Source organism: Aquarana catesbeiana, linkage group LG02 (genome assembly GCF_042186555.1).
Source record: "Aquarana catesbeiana isolate 2022-GZ linkage group LG02, ASM4218655v1, whole genome shotgun sequence".
In the NCBI taxonomy this organism is placed as follows: Eukaryota; Metazoa; Chordata; class Amphibia; order Anura; family Ranidae; genus Aquarana; species Aquarana catesbeiana.
The window spans coordinates 693,469,696-693,496,453 of NC_133325.1; the positions used below are offsets into that span (position 1 = coordinate 693,469,696).

The 26,758-nt window shown below is 43.1% G+C and overlaps 1 protein-coding gene across 3 annotated transcripts in view; it reads right to left on the minus strand.

The window, feature by feature from the left end:
• GIT1 (GIT ArfGAP 1) overlaps positions 1–26,758 on the minus strand; it is a 249,322-nt gene that overhangs the window by 110,665 nt on the left and 111,899 nt on the right. For all 3 annotated transcript variants that reach the window (XM_073616833.1, XM_073616835.1, XM_073616834.1), the window contains exons 3-4: positions 10,297–10,409; positions 2,701–2,806 (exon numbers count right to left, since the gene is read on the minus strand). In XM_073616833.1, coding sequence (XP_073472934.1) covers positions 2,701–2,806; positions 10,297–10,409 — 219 coding nt within the window. The remainder of the gene's footprint in view (positions 1–2,700; positions 2,807–10,296; positions 10,410–26,758) is intronic.

Here is a 26,758-nt window from a genome sequence, read left to right on the forward strand (position 1 = left end):
GATCATGCCATCCCCTCTGTTATACAACGCTATGTGCCCCTGTGCTGTAAAAAAAAAAACAAATACAGATTATACCGTATATCAGAGTGGCTCACGTGACTCCTCGGCTCTCTCTGGCTGACAGCTATAGTGGGTGGGGCCAAGCACTGCCGCCGATGTCAGCCGGGGGGAGGAGAGAGGTCAAAGGAGTCACGTGAGCGCCAAAAGCCGCACCGATATATGGTATAATCAGCATCTTTTTTTATACAGCACAAGCACACAAAGCGTTATATAAGAGGGGATGGCATGATCATAGTATAGATTTGATTGCAGCAGGAGGGGAGGATCATGGAGTGGACAGAGACGGGAGGAGGACACAGGAAAGCAGAGAGGAGAGCTGCGGCTGACGGAGGCACATATACTGCCACGGTGTCAGGGCTCAGCAGTCATGATATACTGTGGTCAGTTTACAGGGGGGAGGGTATAGCCAGGCCGGATCAGCCAGATTTTTTAGATGATACGGGGGCCAAATAACACAACACAAGCACTGTTCTGTATAACATGCTTTAAGGGAACAGGGTCCTTTTTTTTTTTTAGGTTAACAAACACTTTAACAGGATCATCATTCCTGCCACTGCAGTCCAGCTGGGTCCCCATTCTTGCTGCAGTTTGTGCAATTTTACTGGGCAAATGGTGAACACTTAGAACTGTACTGCTAGCATAGTGGGGTGACTGCTTTCCACAGTACACCAGTACATGTGTGACTAGAAGAGTCATGTAAATAGTCTTTCAGCCGCTGGGTCTCCGCATGCCCTGTGTAGCTATCACATCCAATCTTGTTAATGGTATACTAAGGCAATCCTCGGGTTAGAAGGGGTAGAAGAGAACAGTTGGTCTAGCAGGGAACAAGTACTGTATATATAAGATATGTCATCTACCCAGGCAGCCATCTTAAAGAAGAACTGCAGTCTGCTCAAATAATTTGTAATAAAAACATCTTTGCCATTCTGAAGCTTCCCTCCAACCACTTTGCATATTATTTTATATATACTGTGATTCTGTACTTGCCAAATATGCTGCAGAAATCTCCCTCCCCCAAGTCTGGCTGCAGCCATTTTAACTGTGGGCAGCTGAAGCTTCTGCCTGTTCACTTTCTGGATTTACACAGACACACAGAGGAACACCTCCAGCTCTGCAGCTCTCATTGGCCCTCTTATGACTCACCCTCCCCCTTCCTGGCAAACTCTCACAAGAGTGAGAGAGAGAGCTGTGCATGATGTCATAAGTAAGGAGTTTTACCAGACAAGAAACAGAAAGTGGGCTGTATAAGGTGTTTACTGGCAGAAATAAAATGTGTTTTACTATCCAAAAGTTAAAACAACAAAGGCAGAAGATTTAATAGAAGGAAAGATGAAAAAATGACTGAAGGTCCGCTGTAATCTGAAAAGTAGGAAAGGCCAGAAGGACGCAACAATCCAGGGAAAGACACAAGATGGAATATAATCAATGCATGCAAATTGAGGTTATAAATGTCTTGGGATTTTTGTATTTTAGAAGAAAAAATACTGCCACCCAGGGCTTTTTTTCTCAGAAAATAGGTGCAGGAGCTCTCACTTTTGGAGTTGTTACCCCTGGTCTTCACCCCCACCTACCCCTGAACACCATTCCTTGGTTCCACCCCCTGCCTATCTCCCAGTACTGCCCCTTTTAGCGAATACAGAACCAAGTAACATTTGTGGTACTAAGATTTGTATGGAATTTGTTAATGATAGCAAGAAACACAGTAAAATAAAGCCCCTGCAGCCAGCAACAATAGATCCCCCAGCAACAATGGAGCACTCGCAATGAAATACCCCCGCAGCAACAATAGATCCCCCAGCAGCAACACCAGATATCCCCACAGACAGAATCAATAGACGCTCCAGCTCCCGTAACAGTAGATCCCCCCAAGCAACAAGTGACCCACCCCAGCAACAATAGATACCACGTCAGCAAAAATATACCTCCCCAGCAACAATAGACCCCCCCGGCAAATAGATTCCTTCCAGAGACAAAAGATTACTCAGCAGCAACAATGGAGATACCCAGCAAACAATACCCCCTCCCTCAAAAATAGATCCCCTCCAGCAACAATAGATCCCCCTGCAGCCAGCACCAATAGACACTAGCACAACCCAGCACCCCTTGCCATTACATACATTCAGTGCTGGAGGTGCCAGAATTGCGTTCCCCCCATGTTCCCACTGAAAAAAAGCCCTACTGCCACCAAATTGTCTTCTCTCAAACCAAAGACAGATACATATAACATATTTGCCAGTAGTTCAAAGAACATAATTGCTATAAAGTTAAAGTGGAACTGTCATTTTGTGGCAACATTATAAAAGCGAATAAGAGAAGGACATTGCAGCTGCAGTCTTCAAATAAAGGTTTCAGTATGTTTAGCATGTATGATGGTAATGCCTTGTCCTCTGTACCAACATCCACCCTCTCATACAAACATGCCCAGTCAAACAACAGCAGGCTACCATAACAGCTAGATGATTAGGTTTGGGATAAGTATACTTACCAATTGCCACTTTCAGTGATGCTTGTACACAAAAACACAAGATCGCTAAGCAGTTGGCTTTTCTATTATTATTCTAGTAACTTGCAATCATATTACCCTCTTTATATCAAGATTAGAATGTTAGTGTTTGATGACTTCACTTTAGGATATATTACCTTGCTAAGGTCTTTGGCAGTCACTCCGTCATCATCACGGCAGGGTAGCTTGTGCACAAATGCAAGCATTTGATACTTGGCACGGATAAACTCTGACTTCGTAGGGCTGCAAGGAAAAAAGATCTGTTGTCAACTTAACGTCTTACATCAATTCTTTTTTTTTCATCTATTTGTTGAGCATTTGATATTTCGCGTGACCCCACATCCTCTTGCTAACCTATTGTGACCATGCAATTTTTCCAATCTCTCTCTTCTTAATTTCTATATAAACAACAAAATAAAAAAAATACTGTGGATGCAGAATAAGGAATAAATACACCCTCAAGATAAAAAATAAAATAAAAATTTAAACATGCTGTTTTTGTTGCTCTTCACACCAGGCTGAACCAAACCAGTATATTCAATTCTGCAAAAATCATTTCTATAGCTCAGAACTTCCCTAATGATCAGCATGGAAGGAGAGACAGTCACTCTCCCTGAAGTTGCATTGTAACAAAAAAGAAGGAATCCTCAGCATTCTTTTACATATACCTGCTCCCTGCTCAAAACATAGGACAGTCCAAAGCTCTGCAGATTTGTTCCTAAAAACACTGGCTATCTTTTTTTTTTTTTTAATTCTTTTTATTGATTTTGCATAAAAGAAAAACAATACAACTTACCATCCAAAAAAACCCGATGGGCAACATACCCATCTTCGAGTGTGCCACGCAGGGCTGTACACTAGAAACCTAACATAACCAACTATACCCTAAACCTTCCCCCATCCCATCCCCACCCGACCAGCTGTCACGGATATTGCAATGCTGTATAGAAAATGCAGTTATACAGTGTATATATGGTTTCACTCTGTCCTCTGAAAGCATAGCAGTATCTTCATCCTTTTTGTATATCAAGATATTACAGAAGACATAGATAGCTTCTATACAACAACGTCATCCTCCACCCCTACCATTCCCATTCTAAGACATCAATTTACCAGCCCACAAATGTGTTTATTTTATTAGCCCACTGTTGCGTTTGTATCAAACCATGGTTGCCATACTTTGGTGAACTTTTTTGGACAACCTCTTATTCTATATGTAGCCTTATACAAGGGTATAACCGAATTAACCAAAGCCTTCCAGAAAGAAAGTGTGGGTGCCGCTGACTTTTTCCATTTTAGCAAAATAGCTTTTTTACCATAGAATAAACCTATGTTTAGTAGAGAGCGGTGCGCCAAGGAAGGCACCACCTCCTCCACCAAACCAATTAGACACACCCTGGCAGTCAGGGGTATCAGGGTATGAAGCACCTCTGTCAGGCAATCTGTGACCTCCCTCCAGAAATTACTTATTTTCGGGCAATCCCAAAAAATGTGCTTTGCATCCGCTGGGGAAAGTATACATCTCCAACACCGTCCACCTGAGGACGGAAAAATCCGCGACAGCCTGGCTGAAGTTAAGTAGATGCGATGGAGAAATTTGAATTGAATTAGTCTGTCCCGTGCTGAGACTAGATTTTTAAATGGGTGATCCCACATATCATCCCAATCCTCCCCTTGTAGTTCTGGAACCTCTCTCTCCCAACGTTCCTTACACTTAACCACCCCAATCGGTGTTTTTTTAAACAGGGATTTATATATTGTTGATAACGGTTTGGATAAATCATCATCCTTTAACATAAGTTCCAGGGGTGAAGGAGAGTATTCTACCCTTCGGTCCCCGAACTGCACCCCAAAAGCATGGCGCAGCTGCAGGTACCGAAAAAAAACAGAGTTTGGAAGATCGTGTCTTGTCTTAAGTTGGTCAAAGGTAAGGAGATCCCCCTCTCTAACAATATCCTCTAGTTTTTTTATGCCCCTACCTGACCACACAGTGGGATCTGGAATGGAGCAGAAATGCGAAAGATTTGGATTAAACCATAGTGGCGCTGATGGCGTAACTCCCACATAACTAGTAGCAACCTCCCAGGCTCTAATAGTGGCTTTCATAGAGACCGTAATAGGCAGGCCTGCCTTCGGGCCTCTGTATAGGGTTAAGCTCAGGCTTTCATACGATCCAATATACGCTGCTTCCAGAACATTAGCAGAGTCTCCATTATCGGCCAGCAGCCAACGGCTGGCAAAAACCATTTGGCCGGCCAAATAATATTTTTGCCAGTCTGGAAGAGCCAACCCTCCCTGTCCCCATGGCTCTTGAAGGGTCTTTAAGCTAATTCTTGGTGCCTGTGGATGCCATATAAAAGATCCTATTATTCCATCGAGGGTGGAGTAAAAGGATTTCGGTACCCAGGTGGGGGAATGGCGCAAAAAATACAAGATGACGGATAAGAATTTCATTTTTAATAGGCTCACCCTTCCCATAAGAGATAGCGGTAGTTTTTGCCATAATTGGACCTTTTGTTTTAACCTAGTCACTAGGGGGAGAAGGTTCAACTTCACATATTCATAAATGCTAGCTGTGATTTTAACCCCTAAATATGTGATTGTGGAAACCCAGCGCAGCGGGAGAGAATTATCCCTCGCTGCCTGTGCCCCAGGACCAAGCGGCAATATAGAAGACTTGCCCCAGTTCACCCTCAACCCAGAATAGGTGGCAAAACTATCTAGAATCCTAAGTGCAGCTCTCAGTGAAGATCCCGGATCTCGGAGGAACAGGAGCAAGTCGTCTGCGTACAGCGCCACACATTCCTGAATTGTCCCCACTTGTATGCCCCCTACTTCACTAGATTTCCTTAGTGCCCTGGCAATTGGTTCCATCATCATTGCAAACAGAAATGGAGAGAGGGGACACCCCTGCCTAGTGCCCCTACTAATACCAAAGAAATCAGAGATTGACAACCCCAACCTTATTGCGGTCCTGGGTTCACTGTACAGCATTGTTATCCAGCGACAAAACACAGGGCCAAACCCTAAAGTTCCCAGCACTTTATGCATATACCCCCAATCTACGGTATCAAAAGCTTTCTCGATGTCTATGGAGACAACGACCCTCTCCGGGAACTCAGGTGCTTCCATTTGGATATGAGTAAAAAGTCTTTTTAAATTTGTGTCAGTTGACATGCCAGGCATAAAACCTGTCTGGTCAATATCAACCACCGTGGGGAGAACCCTTGCTACTCGCATTGCTAACACTTTGGCAAGAATTTTCAGATCCATATTTAAAAGTGCTATGGGGCGGTATGAGGAACATTCCAAAGGATCCTTTTCCGGCTTCAGAAGGAGCACCATATATGCCTCCATCATGGACGCCGGCAAAGTACACTGTTCCCAACAAAAAGCAAAAAGTTTTGTCAGCCTAGGGGCCACTTGAGATAAATATGATTTATAGAAGTCTGCGGGGAATCCATCCGGACCCGGCGCCTTCTTAGGGGGGAACGCTAATATGGCAGCCTCTACTTCAAGCACAGAAATAGGTTCGTCTAATGATGCAGCATCAGCTTCCGATAGTTTAGACAGATTGAGAGTTTGCAATAACTCGTCTAACCCCTCATTATTATATTGTGGTATAGGAGAATACAACTAACACTGGCTATCTTAACCACTTAAGGAGCGAGCCTCTTTCTGAGATTTGTTGTTTATAATTTAAAAACAGTTTTTTTGCTAGAAAATTACTTAGAACCCCCAAACCTTATATATATTTTTTTCTAACACCCTAGAGAATAAACTGGCAGTCATTGCAATACTTTGTCACACCGTATTTGCGCAGCGGTCTTACAAGCGCACTTTTTTTTGACAAAAAGTACACTTTTTTGAATTAAAAAAAAATTCTACAGGTTGCATGTTTTGAGTTACAAAGGAGGTCTAGGGCTAGAATTATTGCTCTCCCTCTACCGATCGCGGTGATACCTCACATGTGTGGTTTGAACACAGTTTTCATATGTGGCGCTACTCATGTATGCGTTCACTTCTGCACGCAAGCTCGGCGGGACAGGGAGCATTTAAAAAACTTTTTTTTTTCTTATTTATTTTACCTTTTATTTTTACACTGTTCTTTTAGAAAAAATGGTGTCACTTTTATTCCTATTACAAGGAATGTAAAGATCCTTTGTAATAGAAAAAAAGCATGGCAGGTCCTCTTAAATATGAGATCTGGGGTAAAAAAAAAAAAAAAAACTCAGATTTCATATTTACACTAAAATGCAATAAAAAAAATAAAAAATGTGGTCATTGAACAACAAAAAAAAATGGCCCTTTAAGAGTTATGGGCAGAAGTGACGTTTTGACATCGCTTCCGCCCTGCAATGATATGGAGATGGGTGGGCCATCTTCCCCTCACTCGTCTCCATGTCAGGCTAGGGAGAGGATGCGCCGGCTCCGGTAAGCAGCGGAGGGCACCGGAGCGCCAATAAAAGTGATCTTGCACCGAATCTGCTGCAGAGACCACTTTTATCTTGAAGCGGACCGCCCGCTGAAGAAGAGGATACTGGGGTTATGGTAGCTAGCTGCTGCCATAACAACGATATTCCTCTTCAAAGTACCGATGTATAACGACAGCGGGCAGTCCGTAAGTGGTTAAAGTGAGTACTTTTTTTTATTTTTTAGAATAGCAATCATGTCATACTTATCTGCTCTATGTAAAGGTTTTGCACAGAGCAGCCCCAATTCTCCTCTTCTGGGGTCCCCTGCCAGTGCTCCTAGCTCCTCCTCCGAGTGCCCCCATAGCAAGCTGCTTGCTATGTGGGCACTTGTGCAGGTTCAATACAGAGCCGGGTTGTGTGTGTGTCCATTTACACACACAGCCGGCTCGGCTCCACCCCCCCCCCCACTCGCTCCTCACAGGCCGAGATTGACAGCAGCAGGAGTCAATGGGCCTCTATGTTCAATGATGAGGGAGAGAACGGAGAGAGCTGCTGCTCTCAATGAACAGTGCTGGATCGAAATTAGAATGCATTAAGGTAAAAATAAAAAATAAAAATACTGAGTTTAGAACCACTTTAAATGATATGATGAAAAAAAACACCCCCAAAAACTGAATTTTAGCATGTTATTGACAGTGGCAAATTATCATTAAGTGCAACGAGATATAAACTAAAAACATGCACATCTAAAATGCCTAAAATCCTTTTTTTGTTCATATAAAACATATGAAGAGCCCAGTACCTATTTGCCCAGCAGAGGGCATTATCGGGCATTGAGGATTACAGTGTAGGCCCAAAGGGATAGTATGAGCAAGAAAAAAGTTGCAATTTCAAGCTTGCATATTTTGGCTAGAGATAACGTGTTTAAAGCAGATGAATGTTTTTTGTTTTTTTTTCTTTTATTTCCAAAAGGATAAAATTCTTGGAAATTTTAATAAAAAACGAAAAAGTCAGATGAATGCATTGTATATTTTATGATGACATTTACCCAGTTATTAAACTGTATGTCACAAGTTAATAAATGGTAAAAGGCCAGTGATAAGCTGTGATAACACTCCTTAGTGATCTGTTTAATAAACGGTGATTAGTCAGGTAGGAACTCAAAAACAGCAAATTTCTCATTCCTTCGCTTCATCATAAATTATTAGTGATACGTTCAAAGATGGTTTTAGGAATGTAGCGGTTTAATAAATAGTGAAAGGCACAAAAATGTCTTAACACCATGATAGACATGGGGTAAAGCCCCCTAGATTTATTACTGTCAGGCTTTGTGGTAAAAGAGACAACACAAAGTAACACCGCTCTGAACTACGATATCCGGATAGCAGATAATTGGTAACTTCGGCACACCCAAAATCCAGGTGCTCTGAGGCTCAGGATGTCCTTCATACATCCAAACAGGCAAACTTGAAGATAACTGAAGAAAAGCCGGCACATTGGATACATCATCCGTGGTCTTTATTGTATCATGACAAGTATAAAAAGGACAAGCAGACGCGTTTCGGCACAAGCCTTGTTCAAAGCTGTACATACAGCCCATTTCCTGTCTCTTGTCTGGTAAAAAGCCTAGGCTTATGACATTATGCACAGCTCTCTCACTCACTCTAGTGAGCATTTGCTAGGAAGAGGGCCAATGAGAGCTGCAGAGCTGGAGGTGTGTCTCTGCGTAAATCCAGGAAGTGAACAGGCAGAAGCTTCAGCTGCCCACAGTTAAAATGGTTGCATCCAGACCCAGTGGAGGGAGACTTCTGTAGAATATTTGGCAAGTACAGAATCACAGTATATACAAAATAATATGCAATAAGTGGTTGGAGGGAAGCTTCAGAACGGCAAAGATGCTTTTATTACAAATTATGTGAGCAGACTGCAGTTCCTCTTTAAACTTATGGAGAGTCTTGAGGCACCCCATTCTAAAATGTAAAAACTATTCCAACAAATGCAGCAATATCCACACACGTAGAACACCCAACATTAGAGATGATTTATTCTTCCAAAGCAAACACACTTTTGCAAACTGGTACTGCCTAGTATTTCATTGTTTGTCTTCTCCCTCGGTTTTTCTCCATTACTTAGCCAATGTGACCCCAAAGCTGATAGGGAGAGGAAAGGGAGGGTCAAACAAGGATGCAATGCAGGCGACTGACATCCTCATCAACTGATGTCGCGGGTCATTAGGAGGTGGGCAGCTAGAAGGTCATAATGGTGAAAATTGAAAATCTGTGATTTTGTGTAACTGAAAGGCAGGCTTCATCCACCCGCCAGGCTGTATACAATTTTTGGGTGATTTTTAGGCATTTTGCCAAGGCACACCTGAAGAGACCTCAAGGCACCCTGGTTAAAAAAGGCTGCTGTAAAGCATACAACTGGGTGATTGGCAGCATGTAGCTCTTCATTTTCTCCACCCATAACCCTCAGAGGGAATTCATTACTATTAGGACAGTTTTTGGTGCACAGATGCATCAGGAAAACCATACAACACATTTAAAACGGCAATTGTTTCTGCTGCTTTCAATGGTGACACATACCGCATTTGTCGGCGTATAACGCGCACTTTTTTCCCCTTAAAATCAGGGGAAAATCATGGGTGCGTGTTATACGCCGATCCCCCACCGATTGTGAGCCTCTCGATGGCTTTCAGCGGCTCTCGCAGTCCCGTGTGAGCCGCCGAAAGCCACCAAGAGCGGCCGAAAGCCCCCGAAGACGGCCGAGAGCGGCAGAAGTCGCCGAGAGCGGCGGCGCCATTTTTAAAATTGTACTGACAAGTAAATGACATGGGGGAAGGCTGCAGATGGACACTGACAAGGCTGCAATGATGGACAAGGCTACACGGACACTGACAAGGCTACACTGACACTGACAAGGCGGCAGGTGGTCACAGATAAGGCTGCATTGATGGCATTTAAACTTCCCTCCTAAAAGTTTTTTTCCTTAAAATTCCCTCCTAAACTTGGGGTGCGTGTTATACGCCGATAAATATGGTAATTCACTTAGAGCCCTATACATATAATGTGCACACGGGTGTGCGTTGCGCATCTGCTTTGCGATGCATTGTAACAGTAAAGCAAAACTAGCAGAACATGCCCAGTATTGTATACAGTATATCCTGCACAGACTTATGCTACAAGCACTAGAGAAACAGAACACATACTAACGGAATTATCTATAGAAAGTCAAAATTAAGTGTCTGGACAGAATTGAAGAAAATGCAGACACCAATTTGTCAGTGATGCAAGTTAGGAAAAATATAAAAATACGCACTGAAGCTTGTCTTGTGGGTTGGCTTTACGGCGACCGCTCTGAACCTGTGCTGGGTCTAGAAGGGAGTGCTCCCAGATTGAGTTTGCTCCATTACTGGCCAATGTGTGCACCATCTGTAAAGATAAAAAAAAAGCCATAATAAGGAAAAAGAAAGAACAGCTTGTAAGAATTCTCAGAACTATTATATCATAAAAGGCGCTTAAAGGACCAGCATCAAAAAAACGTATTTAATGTTTCTAGCTGCATATGAGCAACAAACACTAATGATATTTAAAGTATCTATCACCAAAACGTTCTGTTATATTTGTAGATAGAATGGGGAGAGATTAGAACTTTATGTTTAATACAGTATTACTTACCTACTTATATTCCACATTTACAAGTTTCTCCCCATTTATACACAGACCAAGCTGTTCACTAAAATGTGATAGTAGCAGACCACTGGACTCTTCTCAGGGGTTATAAAGGGGTATAAAGCAGAAAAAGGACCAGATACAAGAATTATACAATAACATGTCATCATTGGGGTCTCTCCAATTTAACCAACATCGTTCAGGATTTTGGCTGACAAAACTTAAAGTGGAACTCCACCCATAAAATGGAAGCTTCACTTGTTTGCTTCCTCCCCCACTGCTGCCACATTTGGCACCTTTCGAGGGGTGGGAGCAGGTATCTGTTTTTGACAGGTACCCATCCCCACCTCCAGGACACCTTGCTGCGGGCAAGGTCCCCCGGAAGTTCGCCCCCCCTCCTCCTGCCGCCACGCCATTCAGAAAGCGCAGCTCGCTCCGCGCATGCGCAGTAAGGGACCCGGCTGTGGAGCTGCAAGGCTTCACTGCCAGTTTCCCTTACAAGGAATGGCGGCGGCAGCACCCAAGAGCCGATGAAAACCTGGCTGGGGTGCTGACATCGCGGGATCCCTGGACAGGTAAGTGTTCTAATCTTAAAAGTCAGCAGCCACAGTATTTGTAGTTGCTGACGTTAAATTTTTTGGTGGGGGGCAGGAGCTACGCTTTAAGTCTAGACATTTACAGGCAGATCACTGACCCCAAAACAATATTGGCCAAACTTAGCGTTGTGCCCGATTTTACAAGTTTTGTTTGAAATCGCGAACATCTTTTGCTACGCGTGTTTGTCACCCAAAAAGAAGCGCCTGCTCGTTTTTGAGAAAGTTTCACATGATTTTTAAAAGGAGCGTTTTGCCATGATTCAGCACAATCCTGTTACTAGACAATCGCGGCAGAATCACATTTCATTTTGGGTGCCATTAAAGAATAAATGCACCAAAACCCGTGATTGCCAAAGTGTCAATGGAGCCTGAAAGATGAGATGATGCAATAAAAGGAAAAAGAGGAAAGGAGACAAGAGCAAAGAAAAGTTAGGCTTCGTTCACATGACCGTACTACAGTGTACACCCATGTGAGGGCCGTGTTTGCCCACATGGGAATGCACAGGTGTTCTATGAGCACCGTGCACATGTTATATTGGGAGTAGTGGCTGCGTCTGTGCAGTCACTGCATCCCAATGGATATGAATAGAATTGCCAGCACAGGGATGCAAACACAGCCCTCGCATGGGTGTACACTGTACTACGCCTGTGTGAATGAGGCCTTAGAAGAGAAAAAGATGAGGAGGGAGTGTGCTCAGACTTATCAATTATTATTTATTTTATTTTATTTAGTTCAGGTACTTATATAGGGCTGTCAATTTACGCAGCACTTTTCATATACATTGTACATTCACACCCTCCCTACCCTCCCTACAGTCCCTAACCTCAAGGAGCTTACACCCTAAGGTCCCTAACTCACATTCATACATATATTAGGGCCAATTTAGACAGGATCCAATTAACTTACCAGCAAGTCTTTAGAGTGTGGGAGGAAACCGGAGTACCCGGAGGAAACCCACGCAGGCACAGGGAGAACATGCAAACTCCAGGCAGATGGTGTCGTGGTCGGGATTCGAACCAGCAACCCTTTTTGCTGCTAGGTGAAAGTGGTAACCACTACACCACTGTGATTAGCCCCATATTTTCACAAAAAGGAATCAACACTCAGCTTTTGTCAGACAACTGTCATATGTAATTCTTTATACACAATAAAAAAAAGACACTCTGTACAAAATATCATCTACACAACATATATTAGCAACAAAACTCGAGTACGAGCACAGATGTACCTCCATATGGCACACAAGATCATGGGACCATGTGATTGCAAAGCAATAAAACCGAGCTGCTCTTGTAATGATAAAAAATTGTATGTATAAAATATAAAACAAGCAGGGACACAACTAATTCATTTTACGCCTGACAAAATATTCTTTTAATCAGGTTTTTGGACCCGATTTCATGGGTCATCTATTTATTCTGTGAACAGTTATCTGCTGAATTTGAAACAGACAGATTATGACTGACTATTGTTTCCTATGTGCCCTCGTGGTGACTGGTCACTGCACATGTGTGAACCTGTCCTGTCCAATGCTCTAACATGTAACTCTATTTCAGCTGTTTTTAGACAGCACAGAAGAAAGCCTATTTTATGCAGAGCTGCCCATAAACAGCAGAATACTTTCCCTGCGGCAAAGATTCAGCAATTTGTACCCTGGCACTGCTGCTGATCTACGCTTTCAGATTATATAAAGTAAAGCCTGGTACACATGGGGAGAATGTCGAAAGACATCGGCTGGTTAAAAAAAAAACGGTAGACATTCGGCTCGTGTGTATGTCGGTCAAGCATGCTGGAAAACCAGCAGCCGACCGACTCCTGATCAGCACTCTCAGCCAATGGCAGAGAGCGCTGATGGGAGTGTTCTGGCGGGGAGGCCGTACCCGTCAGAACACAACAGCTCAGAGGGGGAGATCTCTATACTAACTTTGCATAGTTACCGTAGTACAGCGGCTACAACCAGAGCTGACCGTTTCTTTTTTTTTTCTGCTAGGTATAACGGAAAAAAAACCTCAGTGTGTACCAGGCTTAAATTTAGACCTGGGACCAGAAAGGACAACCAGGGAGTCTTCGGTCTCCACACTCCCTATTGGTATTACATTATCAATAATGTATTAAACAGTCCATTCATCAAGATTACAGAAGGTTCCACAGAAGTTATTTGGAAATGGTCTCTGAAAAAAAAATTATAAAATGTGTTTTAAGGGGAAAACGTATGCTATGCCTTAAACTATGTATAGAATGAAAAACTGGCAAAGAATTTTGTCTGACATTTCCATATAGCACACACCTCGGCATCTAGAGAACTTTGTTTTGTTCTTGATTTCATATCTATAAAAACACACCCAAAGCTGTAAGTGTTCCAGAATAAAGACAGACAACGAAAGCATCAGATGATGAATTGGTTTCACACAGTTAGACTGCTTCAGCCATAACTTTCTAACCATGTATATTCTACATTATTGTATGTAATATAAAGCCATCCAGCTGGCTACTTTTACACATCACCTCAGGAAAACTTCAATCTTAAAAGCTTCTGCTTAGGTATACATAAGTAAAAAAGAAACCTAAAAAAAAAAAAAAAAAAAAAAAAAATCTTTAAAAAGGATAAGTTCACCGTTGGTAAGAGGTTACTCCCGTATTTAGGGTGTAACAAGTTACCAAAGAGCACCTGCATGCACTCCTCCGATTCCCTGCTGTGACAGCGGGCAAGGGATCTTCTCCCCACACCCGCTGTAACAATTTAAAAAGAGTGCAGCTGTTCTGTCCTCCTGTCAGATCTTTATTGCTGTCGGTTCCACAATTAGAGAGATCTGCCCTCTCCTATTGTCCAGTTTATCATTACCACTGAGGGCCAGTTCACACCACATGTAGTCCAGTCCATTTTTTTTTCTGCATCAAAAACACATGAAAAGCAGGTTATATGGTTTCCAATGGTGTAGTTCACACCAGTACAGTCAATTCCAGAAAAAAAAAAAAAAGCATGCTTTATTTTTTCCTGCACCGGACTACACTGAAACGCAGTAATACACATAAAAAATGCACCGGAATGCATCAAAAATGCACCGAACCCCAGTACAGTGGGAAAAAAAATGGAAGAGAGAAAAAAAAGCATCTGGAATGCATTTTTGATGCACTGGAACGCATAAAAAACACGCATGCAGAAACACATTCAGAATGTATCTGCAGTATGTTGTTGTGGTGTGAACCAGCCCTGAGAGTGACAGAAAATTCCAAAATTTGAGTTGTCACCAGAATAGGAAGAGAAGGGAAATCCTCCAATGGGGATATTAGTCCTTCACTTCCTGTTTTGGCTATTGGACAGGAAGTGAAGGGAAATCTCACAGATGGCAACAATAAAAAACTGTCAAGGGTTATAACCCTCCCTTATACTATCCAAAAAGAAAAAGTTTCACCTTTAGCTCTACTTTAAAGGAGAAGTTTGGGGTATTAAAAACAGAATAGAAAAAAACATTCATACTGACCTCTATGTTGCAGCATCATTGTGAAGATGCAGCTGGCCCACGTCGGCTCTAAGATCGAAAACGGAGTGATCCAATGACCTCAGTTCTCATTCACTGCTCACCGCTCTGCTCCTCCAGAGCTGGGTAAAGCCTAGTACACATGGGTCGAATGTCGGGCGACATCGGCCGGTTCAATACAAAACAGCTGACATTTGGCCCGTTTGTATGGCAGCCGGCCTGCAGAAGCCGGTCGCCTTCTATCAGACCAACATCCAGAAAATCAGCAGCTAACCCACTCCTGATCAGCGCTCTTAGCCAATGGCTGAGAGCACTGACCGGAGTGTTCTGTCGGGAGGTGGGGGGGAGAACACAATAGAACAGCAGGTGAAATCGCTGTACTAACATTGGATTGTTGTACAGCGGGTCTAAACCGGAGCCATCAGTCTTTTTTAGTTTACCCGCTGAGTGGAAAAAAAAAAATAGTGCCTGCCAGGCACGGTTCATTCATGCTGCCACTTAGCCAACTTTTTTTGTTTAGTAAAGTGTATGTCAGCATAAAAAAAAAAAAAAATCTGTAGTACATCTCTGCAATACATGCACCCTTACCCATGTTTTACCCCTTTAAAGACCATGCAAGTATAGAAAAATAAATTTGTCAGAAATGCACTCCACTCCTAAGACCCTGTTATGATCTCATATTTTCATGCAGACCTGATCAGATGGTCCATTTTCCCCTATGGACTGGCAGGTCTAAATGGACTTTTATTTGTTTACACCCGCCTACCTCCAATCCGTTAAAAGAAGGGGGTCTGTCCTCCTACTTCTAGGTGGATCAGTGGGCAGTCGGGAATAAACAAACAGGAGAGTCTGTTTTCACCCAGCTGCCCATAGAGCAGAGCCGGCTCAGTCCATGTCTGCTCTGCAGCAAACTGAGCGGACACGGATGTGTCATCCGCCTACTCTGCTCAGATCAACAGGGGATCAACAGACTCTGCTTGAGATAGCACAAGAAGTGAGCAAAGGACACAAGATAGCTAGTATTTTTTGCATACTATTGAACTGATAAAAAAAAAAAAACGCAATCATATTTTTAACATTGGAAAAGGGGGCAAATGAGAGAAGCTCATTGCTAGCTTTACATACATATTAAGGATGGTTTATGTAAAAGATTTAAAATTAATCTCCAAGCTATTTAAAATTTTTCCCCGTTGCTTCCCTTCCCCAGGGATATCAAAAATGAGCAATTTTTTCCCTCTATACCTATTTTTGCTGAAAGTGACATTTTAATTGTCTGTGACATTGTTTTTTCTAGTAAAGTGCAAGTATGCCCAGGGGCTGGGAGGAGGGACCACTGATGCGCCAATGTTATATTCGTTCGCTGACAATGTTCTTAGGAGCTCATTTACATATCCTGCAAACTAATTCAGGCAGGCATGAATGGGTGGGACACACTGGGAGTCTTCTGGCCTGTCAGTCAAGGTAAACTGTTATGGTTGGCGAGACAGACTGGAAGTCTCTTGCCTGTCAATTATATTGTGCCGTCTTGGTGGGAAGGACAGGCCTCAAGTCTGAGCAGCCGGAGATCCCCCCTGCAGTGAGCAGTGTTGTAATTACTTACAATGCTGCTCATATACAAAGACTACAGAGGGGCTGCGACTCGTCCATCCGGGGAGGGAGACAGCAGCCACCTGTCATATTAACAGGAAGTTGGGGAAATTGAGCCCTGGAAAGGAGAAGATCAGACAGCGATTTTTTCAATGCCTGCGGCGGTGAATGAAAAAAAAGCACTTACTGCTGCAAAGAAAACTGAATTTAGAAGAACACTTTTACATTTCAATCCGGAGTTCAGCTTTAAAAAGCATTTGTGGATAAAAATGTAAGCATTTTAAGAATTAATCTGGACAGAGGACTGGTAAAAAGAATAGTGACCATTAAGCTGACCAGTAAACACAGAGAATTTTTGGTTTCTCCTTTTACTGACAATGGCAGGCAACATTCAGCAAAAGGTTGCTCAGCAAATGGCAGGCTTCTCAAATTCTTTTCTATTATGGGCACATTCAGATATTTGTAATTATTTGCAGTGTTCCCATATTGCGTTTTCTTATGTTATGTATAGTGCTGCTTTGCCTGCTTTTGCTTAGTAAACAGACCTGAACAAAAAAAAAAACCCTGATATGGGGCGATCAGGCAAACTCCCTGCTTCTGACTCAAGTTGGAGTCATGTGATGGGGGACGGTGTGCCAAAGAATATGCAAATACCGACTTTTAAAGCCATTGTTTCATGCTGCTGTGCTATGGTTAGGAGGGTGATTGTGGGAGGGCACTGCCTGGTATGGTGCCTGCTACTGAAGATGAGAAAACGGCAGCTTACTGAGCAAAATTACTTAACAGGAAGACCTCTAGAATAATAGCATGACAAACTTTTAGTGAAGTTGTCAAAATTTCCAAAAACATCAACCTAATATTTTGACCGATTTGCCCAAGAATGTCACAAAATGATATATTGAGGCTTATGGTGTCTGTGGAATGTTCAAAGAAGATTCGACAGAGCAGCTAAACTGTATGTGTATGTTTCCAGTCGAATTTTCCGCCTACAAGGTAGCTGTAGTAGAATTCTAATGTTGTATGACTAGTAATAATTATATTTATGAATTATTTTACTAGTCAACCAGCATTAGAATTTTTCTATAGCCTATGGGCGGATGCATTTGACCGGAAATGTACAATTGCAGCGTCGTACAGTTTAACTGCTCCGTCGAATCTTCTTAGAACTTTCGACAGACACCATAAGCCAAAGATTCGACGTTTGTATGTTTTTCATTGCTTTGTCGAATTTTCGTCGTTCATGTTGAATGGTCTACCCTACACCAACAGTCAACTTTCACATTTGTTTCTCAATCTCCAAGTGCAATGGCCGGCGCGGCATCCGACGTTGTGTCAGATATTGATATGGCATTATAATATAGAATCTATAATAATAAATCCCCCCCCCCCACACACACAACACGGGCAGCCTCTGAAGCTATCATAACACTAGCAACACTAGTATCACTATCAAGTTCACAACACTAACACATTAGCAGCAGATTATTATGATAAAGTTAAGTTGAACTGTAGTTTGCTTCACTATTGTTCTGCTGCTGTGCTTATGCTTAATTGCTAAATAATTCAGGTTCTCTGACAAACGGACCAGCTAGGATTGACTGTCTTCTGAAATGATTCAGTGTGTGTGTCTCTCTCTGCTAGCAAATCGTAAGTGAAAGTAAGTTGGCTGTACGTGTGTACTTAGTTCTAGCTATTTTACTGCCCCTCCTCTTTGGTTACAATCAGCCAATAACATTCATCATCATTTTTATTTTACTTCATCCACCCAATTCCAGCAGCGATCTTTTCTCTCCATGTCGAATCTTTTCTCTCTATGTAGAATAATCTTGGACTAATAGAGTTAAGGTTAGGCACATTTGACCACAGGTTCAATAGACACAGATTGTTATTGTCAGCGTCATGTCGAATCTATATCGAACTGTTGTCGCAACAAAAACGAAAATAAAGCATTTGTTTATGTTGGATCTTTCGGTTTTCGTATTCTGTGCTTTCGTTATCGTTTGTTAAAATGATAACGAAAATACATTCGAACGAAAACGAATTGCTTGTCTAGCAACGATCTCCCTGCATCAGGGAGCTGAATTGTCCGGGCCATAGTAACAATGTCTCGCCTTCTGTGATAGACGGCACACTGATCCAATGGCGAGACATTGAATCAGTGTGACATGATCACAGGAGGCGGGACATTGTTACTGCGGCCTGGGCAATTCAAATCCCACGGAGATTGCCGCTCTGATCCGGACACAGGCAGGCTGCATCTGATGGACAAAGGCACTGGTGAGGCTGCATGATGCACACAGGCAGGCTGCAGCATCTAAAGGGCACAGGCAGGCTGCATCTGATGGGCACAGGCACTGGTGAGGCTGCATGATGGGCACAGGCAGGCTGCTGCATCAGATGGCCACAGGCAGGCTGCTGCATCAGATGGCCACAGGCAAGCTGCTGCATCAGATGGCCACAGGCAGGCTGCTGCATCAGATGGGCACAGGCAGGCTGCTGCATCAGATGGGCACAGGCAGGCTGCTGCATCAGATGGGCACAGGCAGGCTGCTGCATCAGATGGGCACAGGCAGGCTGCTGCATCAGATGGGCACAGGCAGGCTGCTGCATCAGATGGGCACAGGCAGGCTGCTGCATCAGATGGGCACAGGCAGGCTGCTGCATCTGACTGGTAGGCTGCATCTGACAGGCACTGGTGAAGCTGCATTCGATAGATACTGGTGAGGCTGCATTGATCTCTTGTATCATGCCTGCTAGAGGTGTACCGAATGGAAATTTTGCCAATACTATTAGCAGTGTGTTTAAGTTTAAGTAAGAGACTGGGGACCTAATACAAGAGATGGTTAGAGACTGGGGAGCTGATACAAGAGATGGTTAGAGACTGTGAACATGATACAAGAGATGGTTAGAGACTGCAGACTGCATTTTTCTTGAGCTTTTCTTGCACTAAAAGGTGCCAATAATGGCCAACAATAAATTTATAATAATTTCAATTGATGATATTAATGAAAAAGTCGAATACAAAACAATTGTATATCAAAATATAAATATTTTTTAAAAACTCTCATTTTCAGTATATAAATATACATTTATATTTACTTAGGTGCGTCTCAGAATTAGAATATCATCAAAAAGTTAATTAATTTCAGTAATTCAATTTAAAAAGTGAAACATATATTTTATATAGATACAATACACACAGAGTGATATATTTCAAGCATTTCTTTCTTTTAATTTTGAGGATTATGGCTTACAGCTAGTGAAAACACAATATTCAGTATCTCAGAAAATTAGAATATTACATAAGACCAATAAAACAGAAAAAAAGCATTTTCAATACAGAAATGGTGGCTTACTGAAAAAGTATGCCCATGTACAGTATAGTATGAACTCAATACTTGGTCGGGGCTCCTTTTGCATGAATTACTGCATCAGTGCGGCGATCAGCCTGCGGCACTGCTGAGGTGTTATGGAAGCCCAGGGTGCTTTGATAGCGGCCTTCAGCTTGTCTGCATTGTTGGGTCTGGTGTCTCTCATCTTCCTCTTGTCAATACTCCACAGATTCTCTATGGGGTTTAGGTCAGGCGAGTTTGCTGGCCAATCAAGCACAGTGATACCATGATCATTAAACCTGGTATTGGTACTTTTGGCAGTGTGGGCAGGTGGCAAGTCCTGCTGGAAAAATAAATCAGCATCACCATAAAGCTGGTCAGCAGAGGGAATCATGGAGTGCTCTAGAATTTCTGGGTAGAGGGTTGAGCTGACTTTGGACTTGATAAAACACAGAGGACCAACACCAGCAGATGACCTGGCTTCCTAAATCATCACTGACTGTGGAAAATGTTGCATTTCATTTGGAAATCAAGGTCCCAGGGTCTGGAAGAAGAGTGGAGAGGCACAGAATACAAGTTGTGCGAGGTCCAGTGTGGGGTTTCCACAGTCAGTGATGATAAGTATAGGACATACTTTTCAGTAAGCCAACATTTCTGTATTAAAAATCTTTTTTTTTTAATCGGTCTTATGTAATAATCTAATTTTATGGTTTTAATGAATTTTGGATTTTCACTGCTGTAAGCCAAAATCATCAAAATAAAGAGAAAGAAATGCTTGAAATATATATCACTCTGTGTGTAAAGCATCTATATAAAATATAGGAGTTTCACTTTTTAAATTGAACTACTGAAATAAATGAACTTTATGATGATATACTAGTTTTATGAGATGCACCTGTGTGTATATATATATATATATATATATATATATATATATATATATATATATATATATATATATATACACACACACACACACACACACACACACAGTATCTCACAAAAGTGTGTACACCCCTCACATGTTTGTAAATATTTTATTCTATCTTTTTCTTTGACAACACTGAAAAAAAACACTTTGCTACAATGTAAAGTAGTGAGTGTACAGCTTGTGTAACAGTGTAAATTTGTTGTCCCCTCAAAATAACTCAACACACAGCCAATAATGTCTAAACCACTGGCAACAAAAGTGAGTCCCCCCCCCCCCCCAAGTGAAAATGTCCAAATTGGGCCCAATTAGCCATTTCCCTCCCCGGTGTCATGTGACTCTTTAGTGTTACAAGGTCGTAGGTGTGAATTGGGAGCAGGTGTGTTAATTTGGCATTATAGCTCTCACTCTCTTATACTGGCAGAGGGCCGGGGGGGGCATAAGCTCACCTGCTGGTTGCTGCCTGACTTACACTGACCTACCTGACACACACTGACCATTACACTGATCTACCTGACAGCATACACTGACCATTACACTGACCCAGACCCACACTTACCTACCTGATGTCAGACTTCAGGTGACCGTGACCTACAGCTTCTCCTGCAGCTCAGCCGTAGTGTGTGGTGCGCCCATCCCAGGAGACAGCAGGCAGCCAGAGACAGGAGAGCCACCCACCCGAGCGCTGAGTGGGGATCTTCTCATAGTGACACGGCGGCATTGTAAATTCCGGCCTTCTGAAGCCTGCAGCGCTATGTCACTCAACCGCGCTCCGAATCAGATCGGTCCCTGCTCGGGGCTAATAATAGATTTGTAAATGCCCGAGACCTGGGGCTTTTTGGGGGCCCACCTGAGGCTCCAGCCCCCCTTAGCCCCCCTCCCGACGCCACTGCATACTGGCCACTGGAAGTTTAACATGGCACCCCATGGAAAAGAACTCTCTGAGGATCTAAAAAAAAAAAGAATTGTTGCTCTACATAAAGATGGCCTAGGCCAGTGATGGTGAACCTTGGCACGCCAGATGTTTTGGAACTACATTTCCCATGATGCTCATGCACTCTGCAGTGTAGTTGAGCATCATGGGAAATGTAGTTCCAAAACATCTGGGGTGCCAAGGTTCACCATCACTGGCCTAGGCTATAAGGAAATTTGCCAAGACCCTGAAACTGAACTGCAGCACAATGGCCAAGACCATACAGTGGTTTAACTGAACAGGTTCCACTCAGAACAGGCCTTGCCATGGTCGACCAAAGAAGTTGAGTGCACATGCTCAGCGTCATATCCAGACGTTGTCTTTGGGAAATAGACGTATGAGTTCTGCCAGCATTGCTGCAGAGGTTAAAGGGGTAGAGGGTCAGCCTGTCAGTGCTCAGACCATACGCCGCACACTGCAACAAATTTGTCTGCGTGGCTGTCGTCCCAGAAGGAAGCCTCTTCTAAAGATGATACACAAGAAAGCCCACAAACCATTTGCTGAAGTCAAGCAGACTAAGGACATGGATTACTGGAACCAAGTCCTGTGGTCTCATGAGACCAAGATAAACTTATTTGGTTCAGATGGTGTCAAGCATGTGTTGCGGCAACCAGATGAGGAGTACAAAGACAAGTGTGTCTTGCCTACAGTCAAGCATGGTGGTGGGAGTGTCATGGTCTGGGGCTGCATGAGTGCTGCTGACACTGGGGAGCTACAGTTCATTGAGGGAACCATGAATGTCAACATGTACTGTGACATACTGAAGCAGAGCATGATCCCCTTCCTTCGGAGACTGGGCCGCAGAGCAGTATTTCAACACACCTCCAAGATGAACAATGCCTTGCTAAAGAAGCTGAGGGAAAAGGGCGATGGATCGGCCAAGCATGTCTCTGGACCTAAACCCTATTGAGCATTGGTGGGGCATCCTCAAACGGAAGGTGGAGGAGCGCAAGGTCTCTAACATCCACCAGCTCCGTGATTTCGTCATGGAGGAGTGGAAAAGGACTCCAGTGGCAACCTGTGAAGCTCTGGTGAACTCTATGCCTAAGAGGGTTAAGGCAGTGCTGGAAAATAATGGTGGCCACACAAAATATTGACACTTTGGGACCAATTTGGACATTTTCATTTAGGGGTGTACTCACTTTTGTTGCAAGCAGTTTAGACATTAATGGCTGTGTATTTAGTTATTTTGAGGGGACAGCAAATTTACACTGTTATACAAGCTGTATACTCACTACACTCACTATATTGTAGCAAAGTATAATTTCTTCAGTGTTGTCATATGAAAAGATGTAATAAAATATTTACAAAAATGTGAGGGGTGTACTGACTTTTGTGAGATACTGTGTATATAATATATATATATACACATACATACATACACACATACACATATTTACATATACACACACACACACACACACACACATATTTTTGTGGTTATTAATGGCCATGTTTCTTGACCATCAAAAATGCAAATACCCTTACTGAATCCTTTCTTAAAACCTCCAAGAAGAAAAGAAGTGACATTGAAATGAATAGGTATTGTGGGACACTACATGTTCCAACACACAAGCACATTCCAGCTAAAATGCTGAGGCACTATTTGCACGGGTATATAAATGTGAGACTTTAACAGCGAAAAGTCCCTTAGAATAGAGTTGTTGTGACTTTAAACTGGCCAAAATTTGCTCACTGGGCAGCCTTTCCCACTCGACAAAATTCAGCTGAACAGTGACTGCATCCAATCAGATGGCAGCTGTCAGGCTACAATGGCCCAGCTTCGTCTATTTGTGTACTATAGCGCAGATTGAATAAACTGTTACAAGTCTGCCTGCAGAGAACTCTCCGTTCAGCTCTCACCAAGGCTAGGTTTACATCTGTGTGGGTGGTTCTCACTGTGGGTCCACACTTGTTCCCGCAGCCGCAAACCACCTGCACGGAAAAATGTGCAGGATGAGTGCGGGTGTTATTAATCCTAATGGCATACTGCACGCACTGCAAATCGCACCCACTTGCAGTTCCTATGCGGGCTGCTATTCCAGAAATGGTGCAGAGACCTTTTCTCTGTGTTTCAGGATGCACAGCAGCCCATTCAAATGAATAGGCTGCTGTGCCTGCACAAAACGCGTCTTGCAAAGCCACATCAATGTGAACCTAGCCTAAATCAGATGGACGTACGATTTGCACCCTAGCATTAATATTTGAGTGATTTGGTGTACAGTTTGTATTCATCGGACACAATTACATGTCCATGTATTAATCATGCTGAGCACCATTTGTACCAAAGTGGTAAAATAGCAGGACATTATTTATTAATAAAAGAGAAATATGGTCAAAGCTTTTTGGTCATACCTCTCTTGTGGGTCACAGGAGGGCACGCCTGTAATACAGAATCGGCTGACAGAGGGCTAAAGCCTGGTGTCGGCTGATGCCCCGAGGCTGCTCCAGGCTCTGGATCCTCTGACCATTTTGTCAGGATCCACTCTGATGCCTGATTGGTAGCTGGCTCAGCCTCTAAGCATGTTGACGAGAGCCTGAGCCAGCTGCTCTTGCCCCCTCTCCAGCCGGTGTTCCAGTGAGCGCTGGAGGGGAAAAGCAGAGAACACCGACAGTCACCTCTCGCTGCTCACAGTGGACTGAGAACTTAGCAATCAGCAGTCAGTTTTGGGGCTCAGAGTCGGTGGGGGACAGCTGCAGCATGGAGGCGAGTATGTATGCTTGCTTTCCTTATAACCCTAAACTTCTCCTTTAAACAATGATCTCTATGATGAAATACACATTTTACAGTGGCCCCGTGACTGTTGCTTAAAAAAGGTGAAGTTACATTTTTTTGTTTGTGTAAACGCTGCTTCTTCTTTGCGTATTATAGCCAAGAAGTTCTAAACCTGCTAAAAAGGATCCAATCTATTTATGCAAACCTTTCACTCTGTCGTATTACGTTGGTTTAATACAGTGGAGGAAGGAGGGCACAGACACAGATATGTCAGGTACAGCTCAGCAAATTAGCTGCTCTTGTATTGCAAGGAAAGGGCAGAATAAAAAGTGGAAAGAGCCAAATGACCAAATGCATAGTTAAAATAGCTGAAATACCTATCTGAATAGTGTACCTGCCAAAATATTTGTGATTCTGTTCAACCAATCTGGTTGGACTTAATTTCCTGAATCACATACCGCAAATTACTGCAAATCTGCAGCTTTGTGTGTCATTTGCCTGGTCAATGGACTATGAAAGAGCAACATTACAAGTACTGAGCTCCTCTATGTGCACCCCTTTTCCTTAAGGGCCCATTTATACCATATGCAGTCAAATGCATTTCTAAATGCAGTATGAAAGCATCTGCAAAAAAATATATATCTCTATGTGCCTAGTTTACACCATTGCAGTTCTTTTATGTGCATTTCTAAAAAGTACAGCATGCTGCACTGTTTTGCACCAGAATGCACAAAATGCACATGAGGGCATTGCAAATGCATGGTAATGCAATTCCATAACAAATAAATTAATTCAAAAAAAGACAAAAAAATGACTGCGAACGCACCACAAACATATGACAAATGCATGAAACCACACATGTGGAACACCACACTGAATATGTAAATTGTGCTGTAAACAAGCCCTACAACTGCCTAAACACCTCCCTCTTAAGCTAGTAGTATTTTTTTTTAAAAAGTACCATATCCAGCACTATTAGCAACATTGTAAAAAATAAATTCCGCTTTAAACAAGAAATCGTTCATAGTCTACTGAATCATCCATGTGGGATGCACTTTCTCAACTATTATTGGGACTGGGAACAGAGATTTATTTTGACAGCAATGCAACCTGATGTAAGTTGATATAAAGATGGAGTCAATCAGACACAGTGGTGCTCTATAAACACCATTTTATCTATGTAACTGGATGGCCAAATAGACTGAACAGTTGAATAGTCAGATGTAAATGTAAATTTCTATAAAGTGAAAATCCCCTCAAAAAACAAAAACGATGGCACTAAACAGTGGTAGTTAAAAGACTCACGGACACTTAAGCCTCATACACATGGGCCAAATTCAAAAGAAACCGGACGGCATCTGTCGAAGGGGCCTGACCGAAAAGAGTCTGCCGACCTGCTCCTGATCAGCGCTCTCAGCCAATGGCTGAGAGCGCTGACTGGAGTGTTCTGGCAGGGGGGGTTGTCCCCCTTGTCAGAACACAATAGAATAGCAGAGAAGATCGCTGTACCAACATCGGATTGTTAGTACAGCGGGTCCGACCTAAGCGGTCAGTTTTTTTTAGTAAAGACCACTGTGTTGAACGAAAAAAAAAAAAGGCTTTAAGTCTAGTACACATGGGCCGAATGTCGGGCGGCATCGGCCAATTTCAAAAGAAACCAACTGACATTCGGCCCATGTGTACGGCAGCCGGTCCGACAGAAGCTGGCTGTTCAGCTGGCTTTTGTCGAAAGGTCAAGCCCAGCTCCCGTTCAGCTAACCAGAGTGTTCTTCTGGGGGGGGGGGGGGGGGGGGGGGGGTGTCAGAACACAACAGTACATGAGGGGAGATTTCTGTACTAACATCGGATTAGTACAGCGGCTCCAACCTGAGCTGCCATTTTATCTTCGTTCACTCCAAAACCAGTATTGTGTACCAGTTTACTAAGATGAGATGGTATAACAGGAATCTTCACAGTGTCATGCTTAAACACTAAGACCCCTTTCACACCCAGGGCGTTTTGCAGGCGCTATAGCGTTAAAAATAGTGCCTGCAATCGGCCCTCAAACAGCTGCTCCATTGTTTCCAGTGTGAAAGCCTGAGGGCTTTCACACCAGAGCGGTGCGCTGGCAGGACGTCAGGAAAAGTCCTGCCAGCAGCTTCTCTGGAGCGGTGAAGGAGCGATGTGTTTACCGCTCCTCCACCACTGCTCACCATTGAAATCAATGGGGCAGCGCTGGGATACCGTATTATGGCGCACTGCGGGCAGTTTTAACCCTTTCTCGGTAAAAGCATGCCGCTAGCGTCGCAAACCCGACGGTAAAGCGCCACTAAAAATAGTGGCGTTTTACCGCCAACACTATAGGCGGCTCAGTGTGAAAGGGGTCTTAGTTGGCCATGCGTGACTTAAAACAGAAGTTTAAGATAATTTAACAGTTTCAAAAACGGTTACATTCTTGGCACGTGCTGAAAATGTAACTGTCACATTGGTTGTATTCTCAACCAAACTGTCAAACCTT